At 40.8% G+C, this 16,791-nt stretch overlaps 1 protein-coding gene across 1 annotated transcript; it reads right to left on the bottom strand.

Annotated features, from left to right (window-relative positions):
- Positions 1 to 3,499: 3,499 nt before the first annotated feature.
- Positions 3,500 to 16,342, bottom strand: LOC104060246 (neuropeptide-like protein C4orf48 homolog). The gene is made up of 5 exons (XM_054064962.1): positions 16,247 to 16,342; positions 14,672 to 14,712; positions 14,117 to 14,259; positions 12,265 to 12,353; positions 3,500 to 7,445 (listed from the first exon to the last, which is right to left on the bottom strand). The coding sequence occupies exons 1-5, from the start codon at positions 16,325 to 16,327 to the stop codon at positions 7,374 to 7,376; spliced, it is 426 nt and encodes a 141-aa protein (XP_053920937.1). The 5' UTR covers positions 16,328 to 16,342; the 3' UTR covers positions 3,500 to 7,373.
- Positions 16,343 to 16,791: the final 449 nt, after the last annotated feature.

Genomic DNA, 16,791 nt, shown 5'->3' with positions numbered 1-16,791 from the left:
GGGAGAGGACTAGAATTCTCAATCATGCAAACAAGTTGGGAAAAAAGGGTCTAAAACCAGAAAGAAAAAATTGGATAAGGGTGAGAAAAAGGTTTTGTACTTTATCAGGAATAATCAACAGCTCATATTTAAAATGGAGAACAGCAGGTTAAGTAGCACTTCTGTGGTGGAGCTAGGGAGTCATGAGCTGAAATCAGTTTGCAATATTCTGTCACCGCCAAAAAAAAACCCAATCATACTCAGATATACAAAAAAAAAAGTGCAAGACCTTAGACTGCCTTCAGCAGAAGGTCTGAGCTGTTGAACTGCATCTGGTTTGGTCACTGCAATACTAAGAACAGCAGCAGAAATAGCCAGAGGTTTAAATCGCTTCAAGGAGGCAGCACCAAAGCTCCTGGAAAAAACCTTAATAATAGGGCTGCAGTGTCTGTACAGGGGGGTATTTAAGCCTGTAGGTATAAGTTAGGCAACATTTGGGAATGGCATGAGGATAGTTGGCCCTGCGTGAAGACGAGAGATGGACTGGGTGGCTTCTAATGGATTCCCTTCGCTTTCTGTTTTTTTCATTCTGTGATTACAAGAACCCTTTTGCTTCCCAGACAGTCACTTTCCAGCTCTCCGTGTTGCAATTCTTGCATAAACACAGACACCCCTGGGAGAAATGCATTGCCCTTGTGCAGCATCTGAAATTCAGACTATTTCTCCTTCCATAGCTATCAGGGCAAAGGGTAATGTTTTCCTGGTATAAGCAAGGATGATGGCTAGAGAAAATTCACATTTTGGGATGGGTCATTCATAAAGGAATGCAGAGGCATTTGGCTGCAGGGCAACTGCCAGGGGCAACAGTTTCTTATTGCCCCTTTAAATAATTGTGTCGCTGTCTTGCAGATGAATTGAGAGGTGAGAGGCTGGTGCACTTGTAGATGTTTCAGCCCATAAACAGAAGAAATTGCATTGCCTTTTTTTCTCATGGCCATCTAAGGCTCTGAGGACTGAAAACTAGACTTATCTTGTCCCTCAAGACATGAGGTAATGATTCACCTTTGCTTGATGGCTCAGTATCTTCTTTAAACATTAAGTCAGAGGTCTGGTGAGGAAAAAATTGTCTCCTGCATGAAATGACCAATTCACTTTTGGCATCATTGTTTGGCAAGTTCCTCATCTTAGAGCTTCCTGGAAAACTCTCCAAGAATCCAAGCACGAGCTGAACTTTGGTCAGACTATGAAGATTCAAGACACTGCAGCTGCCCAAAGTCCACGTGACACTGCAAAACAGGGATGTGGCTGCAAACAGGCAGTGTGATAGAAACTTAGGACCAAGATCCTTTAATAGGGGCACCAAGCAACTCCAAGAGGCCTCTTTCACCACCGTGTAAGATGTGGAAAACCATCCAGGCTTGATCAGTTCTCCAAAAAAATCAACTGAAGCCAACTGTGACAAGCATCTTTAAAAACCTTCTAAGGCCAGAATGCTTTCTGCTACGTAGGAGGGTCTGCTGTCAAGCTGTTGTGAAATGAAGGTCAGTTCAGGCTTTTGGTTGCAAGAAAAAGTAAAAGCCACTGTTAAAATACCAGTTATCCTGGTTTATATTTGAGCTTTGCATTGGACTGCTGGAAACCCAGCAACTGATTGTTGTGCCAGACACAGGGTACATTTACAGCATCGCAAGGGTTGTATACTGTTTGTGTTCTCGCAGTCAGAATGCACCGAGAGTGAAGCCGAGCTATTTGCCTTGCTACTGCCAGTCTTCTTCCTGTCTAGAAAGATATAAGCATGTCATTTTTTACTTGCTAGAGAATTGTGTGTAAAACCCCCTTCCAAATTCATGTTTTCTGAGAGCAGTTGATGTTCCAGAAGAACCTGTCAGTTATTTTTTTTAAGTGCTGGTATTTGGGCATGTTCTTCTCTGGCTACCAAAATCAGAATAACAAAAGGCACAGTCAGTTCTGCTCTGCACAGCCTGTATGTGCATACAGAAAGGGGAGATGCAGAGATCTCATTGTATTTTAGAAAAGCTATTGACTTCTAGGACATGGTTTAACCTTCCATAGGTAAAATATGGGATATTTATTGTGATATAACCTCACTAAACCTGGTATCACTGGGAACTTTAAAAGTTAGGATTTATGCAAAGGAAAATACTAAGTTTCACCAGGGTCAGAGCAGAAGTCACAGAAAATGACAGATAGTGTGAATATTGTCAATATAATCAATATTGTTTGCCTAAATGAACATTAGTTTGCTAAAAAGTTAGTCCAGAATTGACATTAAAATGTACTTTATGTTAGTAAATATTTCAACTAACCACAATTCTGTTATATAGAAAAGCTCCGACACTTAATGTTTTTTAGAAAAGCCTCTTAGGTACATATCTTATGTATACCAAAATGTCATGCAATAAATGAGCTTTTCACTTAAAGCTAAATAAAAGCTGTGCTTTGTCTCCATTTTCTCTATCAAATGACACAAGACCCTAACTGCTGCAATGCAACAACACTTCACAGAGAAAAAAAAATGTGCTGTATATACCCATTCCCAGTGATGCAATTTCTTATTTTCTGTGCAAGTGATACCTGCTGGCTTTTGCATAGCCAAATATTTTATGGAGTTCCAGAATAAAACCAAGCAATAGGGTAGAAATAAAGTTCTAACCTTAAAAAAAAAAAAAAAAAAACCCAACAAAAAAAAAAAAAAAAAAAAAAAACCGCCAGACAATATCATCAGTGCTTAGAAAACATCTAACAATTATATGGCTGAGGCTGCCATTCTGTTTTCCTGAGCATCAACATTAAGTATTACATGCCACTATTAATGCACACAGTCAGAATATTCAGATGCCGCCACGCCAAAACAAGAATTTGAACATTGGTTTCCCTTGACACCTGTGTCCTGTTTATGCTGTGGAGTGGTCGATTTTGCAGCACCAGTCAGTAGTCTTTACAGTTGATTTGGACTCTCAAAGAAGAGCGAGACTCTATAAAGAATAATGAGAGAGTTGCCAGTCCTGTTCAATTTTCAGACTCTACTGACAAGGAGAAAGAGCTACAGGTTTTGTCACTTAAATGACCAGAAAAGTACAGTATCACTTTGATTTAAACAGCAAAAGGTGCTCAAGGCTGATGAAGACATGCTCACGTTAGCAGGTTTTCAGTAAATACATGGCTCAGAACAGAAATTAATTAAATTACAGCCTTGACTATCAGGAAAGAGAAGTGTAGGCAGGCCAATGTAAGTAACAGAATATAAGCAGGTATTTGCATTTCATTTCTCATGGGCATCCATGCCTGGAACTGTTTTTCTAATGTTTTAAACCACCTTTTAAAATTCAGGAACTTAGACGTCTTGAAAATAGCATCTCTCCCACTCCCCATCTCTATAAAGTTACAGGTGGAAGAGCCAGCTGGAGTTAGAAGGTTAAGGAATAGCTACACGGAGATTAAACTGCAATCCAATCATAAAAACAAGTACTATGCTTGAAACTAGAGCAACAGGCCAGCATAATTTATATTGTAATTTTTATTTAATCAGTTCACAACACCTGGAGGTGTGATGGCCACCTCACCAGTGCTATTGACGTGACAACTTCTTTGCCCCCTACAGCTCTCAGACCAGTCACAAAGCAAGAGACAATCACACAATGTAGTACAGGCAATAAAACAGAGCAAGGCGTACAGTGAGAAGGATGCATGCATGTTCTGATGGCCCTATTAAATACATATGAAACATCAGTTTGGATTTAAAAGTGAACTTTGGATTTTGAGGAGAAAAAATGCACTTCTTGTAGGAGGTACAGCGGCAGTAATGTATGATGGGAAGAGAAAACCTGTTTGCATTAATGCTTTCCATTTTTCATGTTAAAAATGTCAAGCTTTCAGAGGGCAAAAAGAATACTGTTAAGTGTAGATAAAGAGGGACAAGAGGCATAATAGTGCCATAGCCATCAAAGACATAGGACCATAAATCTGGAAGAGATTTCCCACCTCAGTAGCATGACCACAACAACATACAGCTGCTTTCAGACATTTTTCACATGCACAATTTTTTACTATTCATGAGTGAAACACTGCAAGATTTCTTTATGGCCCAGGAGAGATTTGCATATCCAATGGTCAACATCAAGGGCAGACAGGACAGGAGCTTGAGCAAAAATCCAAGACAGAGTCGAAGGAAAGGCCATAGGGCCAGGAGTAAAAGTTAGACAGACTGGGGTTGAACGTTGTGTAGAAGATCCTAATATCTCAGTAATTATACAGCTCCTTCCTGGCAATAGGCATACATTTTGCAGTACTATTTCTTTCCTTTCCAAAAGGAGCCTTCTAAAAGGAGCCTTTGGAGCGGTCTCTGCAATGCACTGGGCTGCAGAAGTAGGGCCACTGGTCTACTTAATGGTCTCCTGTTCTCGGGCGACAGGGAAACCCAGATCTTCAAGACTTTCTAAGACTATTTGTTTCTAAGGGATAATAAGGAGTGGCTTTCTGGAGCACAGGGAGGTTTGCTTTCTGAATTTGGGAAAAGGCTCCTCTCTGTACATAAGAACTGCATCAGATCATACTAAAGGTTCTTCTGAAGCCAGCGTCTCATCCTTGGCACTGACAAATAAGAAATGTGTAGGGAAAAACATAAAACCATGTCAACTACAATGTCTTCCTACAACACTGTTAACCTGCAACAACTTGTGGTTCAGGGACCTCCAGAATCGAAGTTGGTGTTTCTATATTTAACGGTTTACAACAGGATTTTCAGGCGTGAGTCTGAACAACTGCTTTTTAAACCCATGTAAAATTTTGGCATCAGCAACGTCCTGCAGTAAGGACCTCCTCAACTGAAACGCGCAGTAGATAAGAGCACCATCCTTCTGCTTGCTCTGACCTCCAGCTGATTTGATTCAGTGCATCCCACTTCTTTTTTGGGAAGAGACAACAGTCACTCTTTTGTCAGTCATGGTTTTATAAACATTTGTCATCTCCTTCTTCAGCCATCTCTTGTCTGGACTGAAGACCACTAATCTGTACATTACTTCAGATTATCCTGGCTACTTTTGTCAGTTTATATGGTTCTGCTGTATTCTTTTGCTCTATAAAAAATGGTCCTGACTCTTGTCACTGTGTCATACTAAAGCTGTGTTTACATATTCAAATCCTTCAAAAGTGTCTGTTCACCTGTCCATAACTGATATTCTGGTTGCTGGGTGTGATTCCCAGACCTCCCTGCCAATCTTTTTTTAGAACTGGTGGCATATTAGCTGTCTTCTGTTCTTCTGCCATTTTGGTTGTTTTGAACAAGAGGTAATACAGAACAACCAAAAGAAAATAGGAAAAGTGGGCTTTAAAGGAGCACACAGCAATTTCCACAAGAGAGTTCCTGGTTCTAACGAATCTTCTGCAAACTGATAGGAATATTTAATTTTTCAGATTCTGAGGAAGAGAATGAGAAAGCTATTTCCCTCTCCCCATCTGTTCCCCTCCTGAGTGCTTCCTCTTGAGGCAACAGCCATTATGTCCTGCATTTCACCACCCCAGGTATGGTAATGTGAATCAGAAGGCAGAAGTGTAGTGGAACAACTAGAGGAAAATATTTCCACAAGGTCAGATTTTATTTGTTCAAGCCGGTGTCTGTGAAGACACAGAGGGAAAAAATTATCAAGAACTGCAAATGCTTCCAGTTGCGCCAGAACATCTTATTACTCACACCTGGCAAAAACAGTGGCTGACCATGGTTGGGTTCCTGTCCACGTCTATAACAAGCTGGTGAGACTACAGCATCCTGGTGGAAATTCCACAGATTCCACAGATTTAGGAGCAGAGTTTTCACCACCTGAACTGTTCTGGGACTTCCTCCAAGTTCTGCAATGGGAATGTTGGCTTCCCTGGTAAAAAGAGGCTATTTCCCTACAATTTCCATGGACAGGGAAAGAGATGCCAGTGCTGCTCATCACCATGTTCACTCACTCCATGGTAAACTGAAGTGCCACACATCGCTCCTGCAGTGCTGCCAGTTGGATCTTTTTAGCTGTGGACAGGTTTGACAAGCCACTGAGGCTCTGTCATCTTCCCCTACTCCCCCAGCCGTTTGTTACCGTACCTACAGCTGCATTGGCAGAGTTGTGTCCCTTCTCATCCACTTCCTGCAAAGTCCCACTGATTTAATTAGAGAAGTAAGGCTGCAGGCAGGCATCTTCCAAATTCAGCTGAGGAGGTTTTGGTCTTCAAATGTCCATCTTCCATCCACTTCCCAAGCCAAGTTAGCACCCCACAACCTCATTGTTGGAGTGGTTTGTGATGGCTGTAAATCACACCAAACAAGCTCAGAGCATCTAGTCAAACTTCTCAGCCTAATTCAGACTTGTGAATGGACACAGTATCTTTGAATAAAGTGATTGATGTGAGGATAAAAATTATCTCATCTTTCAGGTACACAAGTATGTTTACATGCCTGAAATAAAAACAGCAGCTTTCAAAGACAACTACAGGGAAAGACCAAAACATTCATAGTTCAACCTATGACAGAATGGATCAAATATGAGTGACCCAACCACTGTGTTTCACCTGAAGTAAGATAAGGAACACTCTCATGAAGAAACTTCTTGGCACTGCCCAGAGCTCTCCTCCTGTGATGCTGAGCAGTTGCTGGTGGTAGCATTTGGTACAGCTGGAACTAGCAAGGCTGCCTAGTCACACCCTTAGTCTCCTTTTTCTACTCTATCCATTTGACCTGCTAAGATAAAGCTATTTAGAGATAGAGTGGGTCGGGCAAGAAACTAAAGGCTTCAAATAAAGAAGACAATACTCTTGTGCCAGATACCAGAAAACTCAGTACTAAGATATGAAGTGATTTCATCCAAGTACAGCACACAGATACCTCCTCAGGACACATACCTCATCACAGCTGACAAAACTACAACATGCCTGAATGTGGTCACAGTGCAGACAACAAACAGCAAGGATTTCCATCATCTTTAATACACAGGCAATGCCTACAGAAATCACAATTCCCTGTCTCTATAACTGGGTAAGTTGCCACAGAGTTATGTTCACATTAGAGACAAAAAACAGCTGCAAGTGTCTCTAGACCACTGCTGCCCGTATTTGTCTTGTGGGTTACACTTGGCCAACTCTGATTTAAAAATCAAAGCAGGTAAATTTTCCCCCTGCTCCAATACCAAGTAACAGATTTACAGAATTGAGTCCGCATGGGCAACCCGGTGGATGTTTAAAGAAAAAAAACCAGACAAGGACATAAGACACAATCCCCACGTTTCCTCAGTACATTGGGGCATACATGCTTGCAACATGAACTCCATAAAGCTGTATTTCATACAGCTGCATTTAAATAACCGCCGAACAGACGATACTCCTTAGTGGGCCTCCAGGATTCAGTTCAGCAGATTTGCAGCTACACAGTCACACAGATTTCTCTTTTCCACCTGAAGAAGCAGAGTTTCTGTCTATAAGAGGGGAGAACAAAAGTAACATTGAAAAACTAGTGTCAGCAATGTAAAACTAATTAGCTCCCAAAGAAAAGTCAATTTTACTTTTGTTCTAAGATTTGGCATTGGTTGTATGAGATGAGGCTTGAGCAGCCATCACTGCTCTGCAAAATAATTTAGCTTTTGCATGATTAATTGGCATACCAGCACAGAAATACTTTCTCTGACATGAAGAAATTCAGTCCAGCACACATTTATGTTTTTCACATTAGTACATTCAACATATGTCTAAGTGTTCTTATTTTTGTGATCTTTCTTATGATCTTACTTCAGCTGCACAAACTGAAGCATCAGCTCTCAAGTTCATGAAAAGCTAACCCCCTCCCAACCTATCAGAAATTCTCTTTTTACTAAAGAACAGACTCAAAGAACTAAATTTAGAATATTAAAGCCAAGGTTCACCATTAAATTCATACAGGGAAAGTAAGGTATAATTTACCTCTATTTTAACTTCTCTTGCTCCACTGGTGTTATTGTTAATATTCTGTTGAGTCCTAAAATTGTCAATAAGTGTAGAGCTGGCATACAGCCATCACAGTTCAAACATATGGTAGGATTGCTGGCTTCGTCAAGCAAATGGGTCCCAAACCAGTGAGAGCAGAGATTCCCTACTTGAACTGGGGTTCATCACCATCAGGAGATCATTGCTGCCCACAGAGATTTCCTAGAGCAGTGAGGGTGGATTAGAAATTTCCCAGAACTAGAGCTGAGTATTATCAAAAAGGCCGGCATGATCTCAGCCTACTGTGCAAGAACCCTGAGAACTGGGGAAGGGACAGGAGAGCTGCAAAAGGAAAATATGGTAATCCTTCCTCTCTAGCACACGCATACTTTGTTTTTCCTGGCTGTTTAGAGCATGGATTCAGGAGACACGTGATGGAGCAGAGCTGCTTGACATCAACATCATATCTCCATCTCAGTTTTCTCTCAAGAGCTGAAGTTGTATCTGGGAATCAGTCTGATCCAAGAGAGGACTACTACCTTGTTGTCTGGGACACACTACCCATGGAAAGTCTACTCACCAGATTTGGTGTTACCATCTACACCATGAAAGGGCGTTATGAAGACTACCAGCTCAGAATGTCAGTGAAATTCATTCTTAATCTGCCCATCTTATGATTATTCTGTGAGATGGAACTGTCGCATGACTAAAGGCTGTTTTTTAAAGCCTGTGTTATTCAGTGACCCACATCAGCTAAGAGCACTTAGAGTAGACACGGGCTGAGGCATCCTGCTTACCCCCTGCTCTGTTAGTACAGGAAAAGCCATCTATTGGTCAGGGTCTTTCCTCAGATGATAAATCATGAGACACAGCCTATGGTACATATTAAATCAGGTAACACTTTCGATCATTTCAGCCACACTGCAAGACTGAAAAGATGTGATCAGATCTTGCTAATCACCTCAAAGACACCTAAACTAAACTGAACTAAACTTCTAACCATCTCCTTGATCTCATTTGCAATGGTTTGAATAAGGAGAGTTGACAGCATGCCAATAGCTTTGGAGCTGAGCCCCAAGGCTGCTTACCATCTCAGATAACTTTCACAACATTTTCAAGCCTTTTTTTTTTTTTCACTTTGATGGGCACATCTAACTTACTTTGCTTTGAACATTCCAAATAACCATAGACAGTTTAGAAAGGAATAAAGAATAAAATGAATGGCACTAAATCAGCTTTGCTGACTGTTTTGTGAGCACAATCACAAAACCATTTGCACAGAGATTTGTTATTATCCCCTGGTAGGTTAAAGCACGTGGAGTTTTTTAATTAAAAAAAAAAAAAAAAAGGAACAAAAACCCACACAAAAACCAGGGCAATGTTCTGATTCTGGATTTAGAAAAAAGCTGATAAGTTCCAGCTAAAAATGTAGTTTCTGAGCTTTTTGAAATTGGAATGCAATGTCCACTATTAGACTCTGAAAAATGGGTTGGAATTTTGCAAATATGTGCCTACAGTGCGAATTTACAGTGAACTGTATAGTCCCTGGACTGGATTTATTTTACGGGATTTGTTTTATGGCCTGCTCCCTGCTGGTCTCTGTCTTGAGCAGCTTTTAGATGCCATAGTGAGCTGGATGAATGGTTTTGATGGTAGCTGCTCCCTCCTAGTTCATGATCAGAGCTGCACCTGCCACATACATCACTTTGTGTGCGTGGTGAATCCCAGGTATCCCCAGAAAAGATTGCCCAGAGCTAGCTACTGCTGTTAGAACAACTAATCCAACCTGCAGCCAGCTCAGAGGGGCCAGTAGCAACAAAGGGGTGGAAAACAGCATGCAGGAGGACAAATGGATCTGGTATGGCATAAGTAGAAGCCAACCTCTCGAAAATGGTCTATGATCCTTCTCCTACTGCATGAGTAAAACGCAGCCAACCTGTCAATCAGTGATTCATCATCACAGCAGTGTAGGTTACAAGCATGTCTAGTCTCGTAAAAGGAAGGGGATATAGCCTATGGCCCCCTTAAACAGTTACACAACCTATTATATATAGTGGGAGGTGTCCCTGCCCATGGCAGGGAGGTTGGAACTCGATGATCTTTAAGGTCCCTTCCAACCCAAACTATTCTATGATTCTATGATTCTAAGATTCTATGATTGTATTATTCTATTCCAGAGTCAGCTCGCTTTATGAAACATCATGCAGATCAACACAGGGCCAAATTAAGTATGAATACTCTGAGGTGTACAATAAAACAAGTTTCCCTTGTACAGAGCTGCAGGGGTGAGATTTGCAGAAGGAATTAAATGGGAAGCTCTCTAAGCTTTTGGGAATCCCTCCCCCTCCAACACAGTTAGGAGCTGCTTAGTCATCATTTAAAAATCTTGCCTGAAAACAGAAGAGTTTTTCAAGGAAATTAGTGTCTCCAGTGGGAATATTAACAAAGGGAATTGTATTTTTGGGGACAGAAACATTTGCTCAACTAAGCAGCAAAACAGACTAAAACAGTCAAATCTAAAATATATGTGTGGCTGAAAGCAATTTTCTTAAGAGTCCCTGTTTGCATCAAATTGGGCCACAGCTGAATAATAAAAAGGAGAATTCAAACACTGTGGAAGGCAGTTTCAAGAGGTCTTCAACTACTAAATATTTCCATGCCTTTTTTGAAGATGCAGGAGGAATTCCTAGCTTAATGACTGCAGTGCACCTGTCCTAGTCCAGAGGCACTGAAGGACCTCAATATGGATTATATTATTTAGATTTTAAATTGATAAGGAAGTGATACATTTGGTTTTGTGAGACTATATCTATTCTGTTATGCATCGTGGACCCACATATTCAGGCTTGTTGCCAAAGCTACAACTGTGGTCAGTTGGACCACAATTGGTCCACATGTTGGATGACAAGTCAATAATAGGACATTCCTCTCAACTGAACCTTTTCTGTATCTTCATTTCCCCTCTTTGGCTGCTTTTTATTTTTTACAATAGTATTACAATACAGTTGCTATCTTTCCTGCTTCAGATATCTGTATTTTATAAAGCTTCTCTCTTGCTCTGCAAGCTGAAGGTGTCATAAAAGTCATGCCATAGCCAAACAACTAGAGAAACCTGTCTAGCAGCTGAGACATTCTTGAAACAAGATTTAGAAATTCTGGTGAAAAGTTCAAAGGAAGGAAAAAAGTAAAAGAAAGAGAAGGTACACTACAACACTTTACAGCACAATCTGAACATCTTGTTTGGGTTGTACTTGGTGCTCAGCAGATGTATTCATTAACAAGATTTATTCATGAAGGAGCCCAAAATACATTTGACCTGTAATTATTGAACAGATTTTGTTTAACTGTAAATGTGCTACATACCAATCTGGTTCTGCTGGAATGTTTGATTGGTTTTTGTAGTTTGTCGCAGTTCAAGGCATCTTCATTCCTGCACCTGCATTTTCACCTAAACATTATGGATCCTGCTCAGAGTTACCTGAAACCATTGTTCAAAGATGCGAGTTTGCAGGCTTTGAACTGTGAATGACCTTTACCATAGACTAAAGTAGCAAAAAAGTTTGAGTGCCTTCTGTTGAAAAATCTGCACAAGTTTGCAGCTACAGCACTTCAGCTAAAGGGCACACAAGAGGTAGGGGAAAAGCTGTCCTCCTGAGACACCATGATCTGACAGCAGCTGGGATACAGCTCGTCACAGATTGCAGGTTGAGGAGCAAGAGATAGATTCAACTTCCCTCACAGAAGGAAAATAACAACCTTGGCAAATTCTCCATATTGACTGCAAGCCAGACAAGTTCCATTCCCTCTGCTGTTCTGCTTGGTAGCATTTTTCATCATTATGGAATCAGAGCAATGTGAAAAGCTGTCTATGAGATGACGTTTTCTCCTTTAGCCTCTCCCCAGCAGTAAAAGCGTGTGCAGGGGTGTATTTTATTTTAGTAAGCTTTTTGTTTAAGCTGTCTCTCTCTTTTTTGGTAATAATTACAAATTATGCCCTCACCTTACTTATCCTAAAATAAAAAAAAAGGCGTTCCTCAGCATTTGGAAAGAAAATAGAGTGTTAATGCTTCTAATCTGGGCAAGAGAGAGAGGGCTGAGGACTGTCTATTCAACTCTTTCCTAAGCTTCTGAGAGTCCCTGATACCCCAAGTCGGAAGAATTCCACAGATTAATGCCTAGAGGGTGAAACGTAGTTACCCAGCACCACCTCAGAAAACAGGACAGTACAGTTGACTGTCTTGCGCAAATTCCACCCACCTTATCCACTTCTATCTACAGCATTTTATTCTATGTAAAAAAAACCTAAATCATTCAATAAATTGAATGTTTCCTTACCCGTGTGTCTAGATTATACGCTGTCTTCTTTAAATCCTGCAGAGCCCTCTGCATGAACTCAAATGCATGGCAATCAACACAGGGACGGCCTAGGAGAGCATTTAGTAAAGAAATGTGACTATATGGCATGAAGCATTAAGTAGAAGGAATAAACAGTGATTTTAAGCTACAGGAAGGAGTTGACAGGGTGAGTACCGACGTATGAAGTCTTGAACAATCCAGGTTATTGTGATTGGTCCATTATGATGGTCCACCAAGTGTCTCAATGAGTAAAGAATTACTGCAAAAGTTCGCATCAAATCTTTTCTCCTCCTTCTGTATTTCTTCCCTTCCCCCTCTTCACTATTTCTCTTCTCCTGTCACAGTTCATAGTGTGGAAACACTAAACCCATAACATGAGTCTTTCATTCTGCTCCACCAACCCTGGGCACATTTTCAACCTCATCTTCAGATTTTTCAGAAAATACCTCTGAAACCATGAACCTGCTCCCTAGAAAATCTTTTCTGATAATCTCACAAATGTGAGCTCTAAATAGAAAGCTAATTGAATAAAATTGACTACATTATCAAAGATCACTTGAACTCTAACTTAGAACATGATGCAGCTTTGTCCAAAGCTAGTGAGGCAAGCAGCAGACAAACACAATATCCTGTCATTAGTAAACATTGCTGATAAGCAGAACTTCTGCATTCTGGACTAACAACAGTGTTTATGATAGTATTCCCCTATCTAGATATCCAGACTGAAGTTCACAAAGCTTGCTTTGCCTTCATCATCATGTAAGACAAAGCTGTGCCCTAGCAGGTAGCAGTACTGAAACAACAAATACAGACATGATGAAATGTGTTTGTATCATCAGGCTTTACACATGCTCTTATTTGCTTCTCAGTGCCTGTGCCTCTCTGACAACTTCATAGGAAATATTGCACAAGTGAGGAATTCTAAGAGCAGGTTTCATTTGTGCTTTGAATTCTGATAAGGAAGAAAGGATGGAACGTAGAGTGAAGTTGGAAAATCCTGCAGTGTCTGTCAGCCTATTTTGCAAACACTTGATATTTGACTGATTATTACATGCTTCTGATAAGCTGGAGTATAAGCTTCCAGCTTATGATCTGCATGCTAATCAGCAGGAATCCTGCCTGCAGGAGAATTCTTTAACTGGTTCAGAGGTAAAAAATAAACATTGAGCAGTATTAAAAACCTCCTCTGTCATTGTGGTACCACCATCCATCCTTAGAGTTATTACATATGCACCAGACATAAGAAGAGGACAGCATTTTCCATGTCAACTGGATGCATGGACCTGCCATTAATTTCACGATGTATTATAAATTAAACTCAACACAAATCAGCAAAGGAGAATTAGGTGGTTGAAGACTGCAGGGCTAAGCATTAGCAAAGTGTGCTTTCTTGGCAATTTCATTGTGATTTTTTTTTAATAAAACTACTGACTTTAATATGTTACACATTACCAAGAATGAAAGACGCAATAAACGGTCAATGTCAGGTGAAAAAGTGAGTCTCAGGAGCATCTCTGAAAAGCATACAGGGTGATTTCTGCACAGAATGGGCACAATGAAAAAACTGTACAAAAGGAAAGGTACAGAACAGTGGCAGACTTCAGGTACAAGCAAGATAGCACCAGGTAGGAGATAAGGGTAAGAGAGCAGAGAGCCTTGAATGCAGGAGAAAAACAGCCCTGGTATGTTATCAAGTCGTGGTTTTGAAACAACATAAGCAAAACATGTCCAAAATAGTTTGAATTATTTGGACAAGCATCAGCAATATGAAGTCCTGCAATATTAAAACTACAGTAAAAGCTGTATGACAGGACTGTGGGGTGGTACGTACTTTCAGCTGGTATGGCTGTTCCCGCTTCTTGATCAGATCTAATAGGCTCTGAGAGAAGCAGTGCAACCACAAAAACTAATGGAACCGCAAGGACCACTCTTCTCAGAAGGCAGGGTGCCAGCATCTTGGGAATGGGTGCCTCTCTGTTTATCAAGAGACACAAACAAGTCAGTGAGGAACATTACAGATACAAGAGCATTGTTACAAGGAACTTAAATGTTACATATGGCTAAAGCATTGTCAGTCTTCCTTTGAAAAGAAAAAAAAATATATCAGAAGATCTAGAGCATGGACAGAAGTTCTCTGTACATTTTCAACAGTGCTCATGAAACCCAGATGGCAGAGAATGTCCCTAGACATGAAGGAGAAGATAAGAATTTCCTAAAGTTTTTTATTTCATTTGCAAGCCAGGATGCCAGCAACTTTGCCTGCTCTGTGGCTCCAACACTTTTTCTAACTACACAGTTCTAGACCAGCACGTGAATCTGTACAGCTAATTCACCGTCAGACTTCAAGATCAAAATTGCAGGGATTACAGAGCTGGCTGAAACAGACCTGAATCTTGAACTGAGATTTTTACCCACCTTCTCGCTATTCTGATGCACCATGTTTTCACAAGTATAATAACTAAAGCTAACCCTTATCATTAACTGCATACCACACTGATTCTAACAACTTACTCCTTTATGAAAGCAGCTGAAGGAAAAGTCTTTTGATAAACCTCCACAAATTCATAGGTAGAATTTATAATGGTAAATGCATCTTTGACCTTCTGTTTCCCATCCTGATCTGCGCTTCAGACCTTTATTTGCAGCCATCCATTTTTTCCTGAACATCATAGCCAGGCCAAACCATGCCCTGAAGGTAGGTACAGTCTGCTCCAGCAACACATCCCCTCCACACAGCCGTAAAATTTTCTAGAAATACACAAGTTTCAAATTAATTATTTTCTTGATCAAACAGGTGAACTGTTCAGATCAAGAGGGGACACAGGAAACTTGGGGTGGCTCAAGTTGCAACTGTATATTACAGATTTCAACGCAAACCTCAAGGATCCTGGCAAACTGCTAGGGTGATCCTTAGTTCAGCTGAGTTTACCTTCCCTTCCTGTACATTCAAATGTAAGAAAGAACGACTCAAATAAGGTTAAGTTGCAGAAATACAATGACATCCACATGAAAATTCTCTTTAGCTAAACCCAGGAAAGCAGGAAAACATTCTGTCTCTTCTTGATTTTTAAATCAGTGCGTACCAAGCATAAGAACATCAAATCTGCATGTGCTGAATGCAAGAGTACAGGACTCCCCAGAAGAGCTTGTATTTCACATTTGGAATGGCAAAGAGGGAGGCAGGAAAGGAAAGGTTTTTCCCTGTCTTGCCACAAACACAGAATGGAACAAGCTTGCTCTTCAATAGATGTAAGCCATCGCTTCAGACACGGCTAACCTGAAACTGCAAATTCTGCACAAACACATGCAAAAAAGCAATTAATCCAGGAAAGGACCAGCATTATACATATTCCCTTCCTGCGCACCTAAATGTAAACATAAGATTAGGGGATAGTTCAGAAGCAAGAAATACACAGGTGCACATAGAATCACAGATATATTTTATACATTCATACCAAAAAATACAGATCTGCAATCAAAGCAAGTACAATCAAAGACACCAGGCTCTGCAACAGGATGCAGCATCTCCAAATAACAGTAAATTAGTATAATAAAAGCCTCCTTTGAAAGTACCTACTGCAGAAGCCTCCCGGTCAGTAGGAGCAGAGGTTATCCTCACAGTTGACTATGAGTGCTAGAAACGTTCAATGAAACAAAGCAGATATGCTGTTAAACTTTTCCTGGGTACCTCACGCATCACACACCCCAGCGTCAGTTCAGCTTCATATGTGAGCCCCATTGCAAAATAATTGCTCCCCAAGTACAGCAATCACCTTAGTCCGTATCTAAACACTACCTCTTAGTTATTCTGTGGGAATTTGCAGTCTGTGAAGAATAACCATGAAAGGCTTCAAGGGTGGTCTCTCTCTGCTATACAAATGGGAATAGAGACCAATCTGTGCATCGACTTCTGTGAAGGAGAAAAGTCACCCCCTCTAACAAAGGAAAGAAAAGTCAGTACCTGATCTCGCGTCTTTGTGATGATTTCTTTGAAATGGCCGCTGCAAACTGCTAACAGAATAAGTGCAGCAATTCTGAGCATGTGCACTGTCTCTTTTTAACCTTCTCTGAAAGAGGTTATTACTATGGGGAGATTTCTGCCATGGCAACAATGCAGAGCTCTGCAGCACAGAGCTCAGATTTAAAGAGGAATTGCCTGTCTCCCAGGTCTGGGGAAGGATGTTTCTGCTTTGACATGTGAGTTCCAGCAGCAACATACCTGCTCTGGGTAAGGATTTTAAAGCTGGGCCATTTGATCCATCTCTCTTGAAGTCTGCTGAATGGTTTTCCCCACAGCCTGCTCAGCTGGATGTGGTGCCTGATTCAAGCAACTTGCTGCCTGCTGCCTGAAAATAACCATGACAAATTACACCTACTTTATGGGAAACCAGGGAAATACATAGGGTTGCTCTCAGGAACTGCAGGACACTTCGCAGGTGAGACTTTGGTGAAGGCCAGGAACTATTCAGTGCACAATCTGCCCTTTGAATTGTTCTGGGTTATAAG

The sequence above is a fragment of the Cuculus canorus genome, chromosome 4 (genome assembly GCF_017976375.1).
Source record: "Cuculus canorus isolate bCucCan1 chromosome 4, bCucCan1.pri, whole genome shotgun sequence".
NCBI classification, from domain to species: Eukaryota; Metazoa; Chordata; class Aves; order Cuculiformes; family Cuculidae; genus Cuculus; species Cuculus canorus.
The sequence above is the reverse complement of the archived record's forward strand: the minus strand, read 5'-3'. Positions and strand labels throughout refer to the sequence as shown.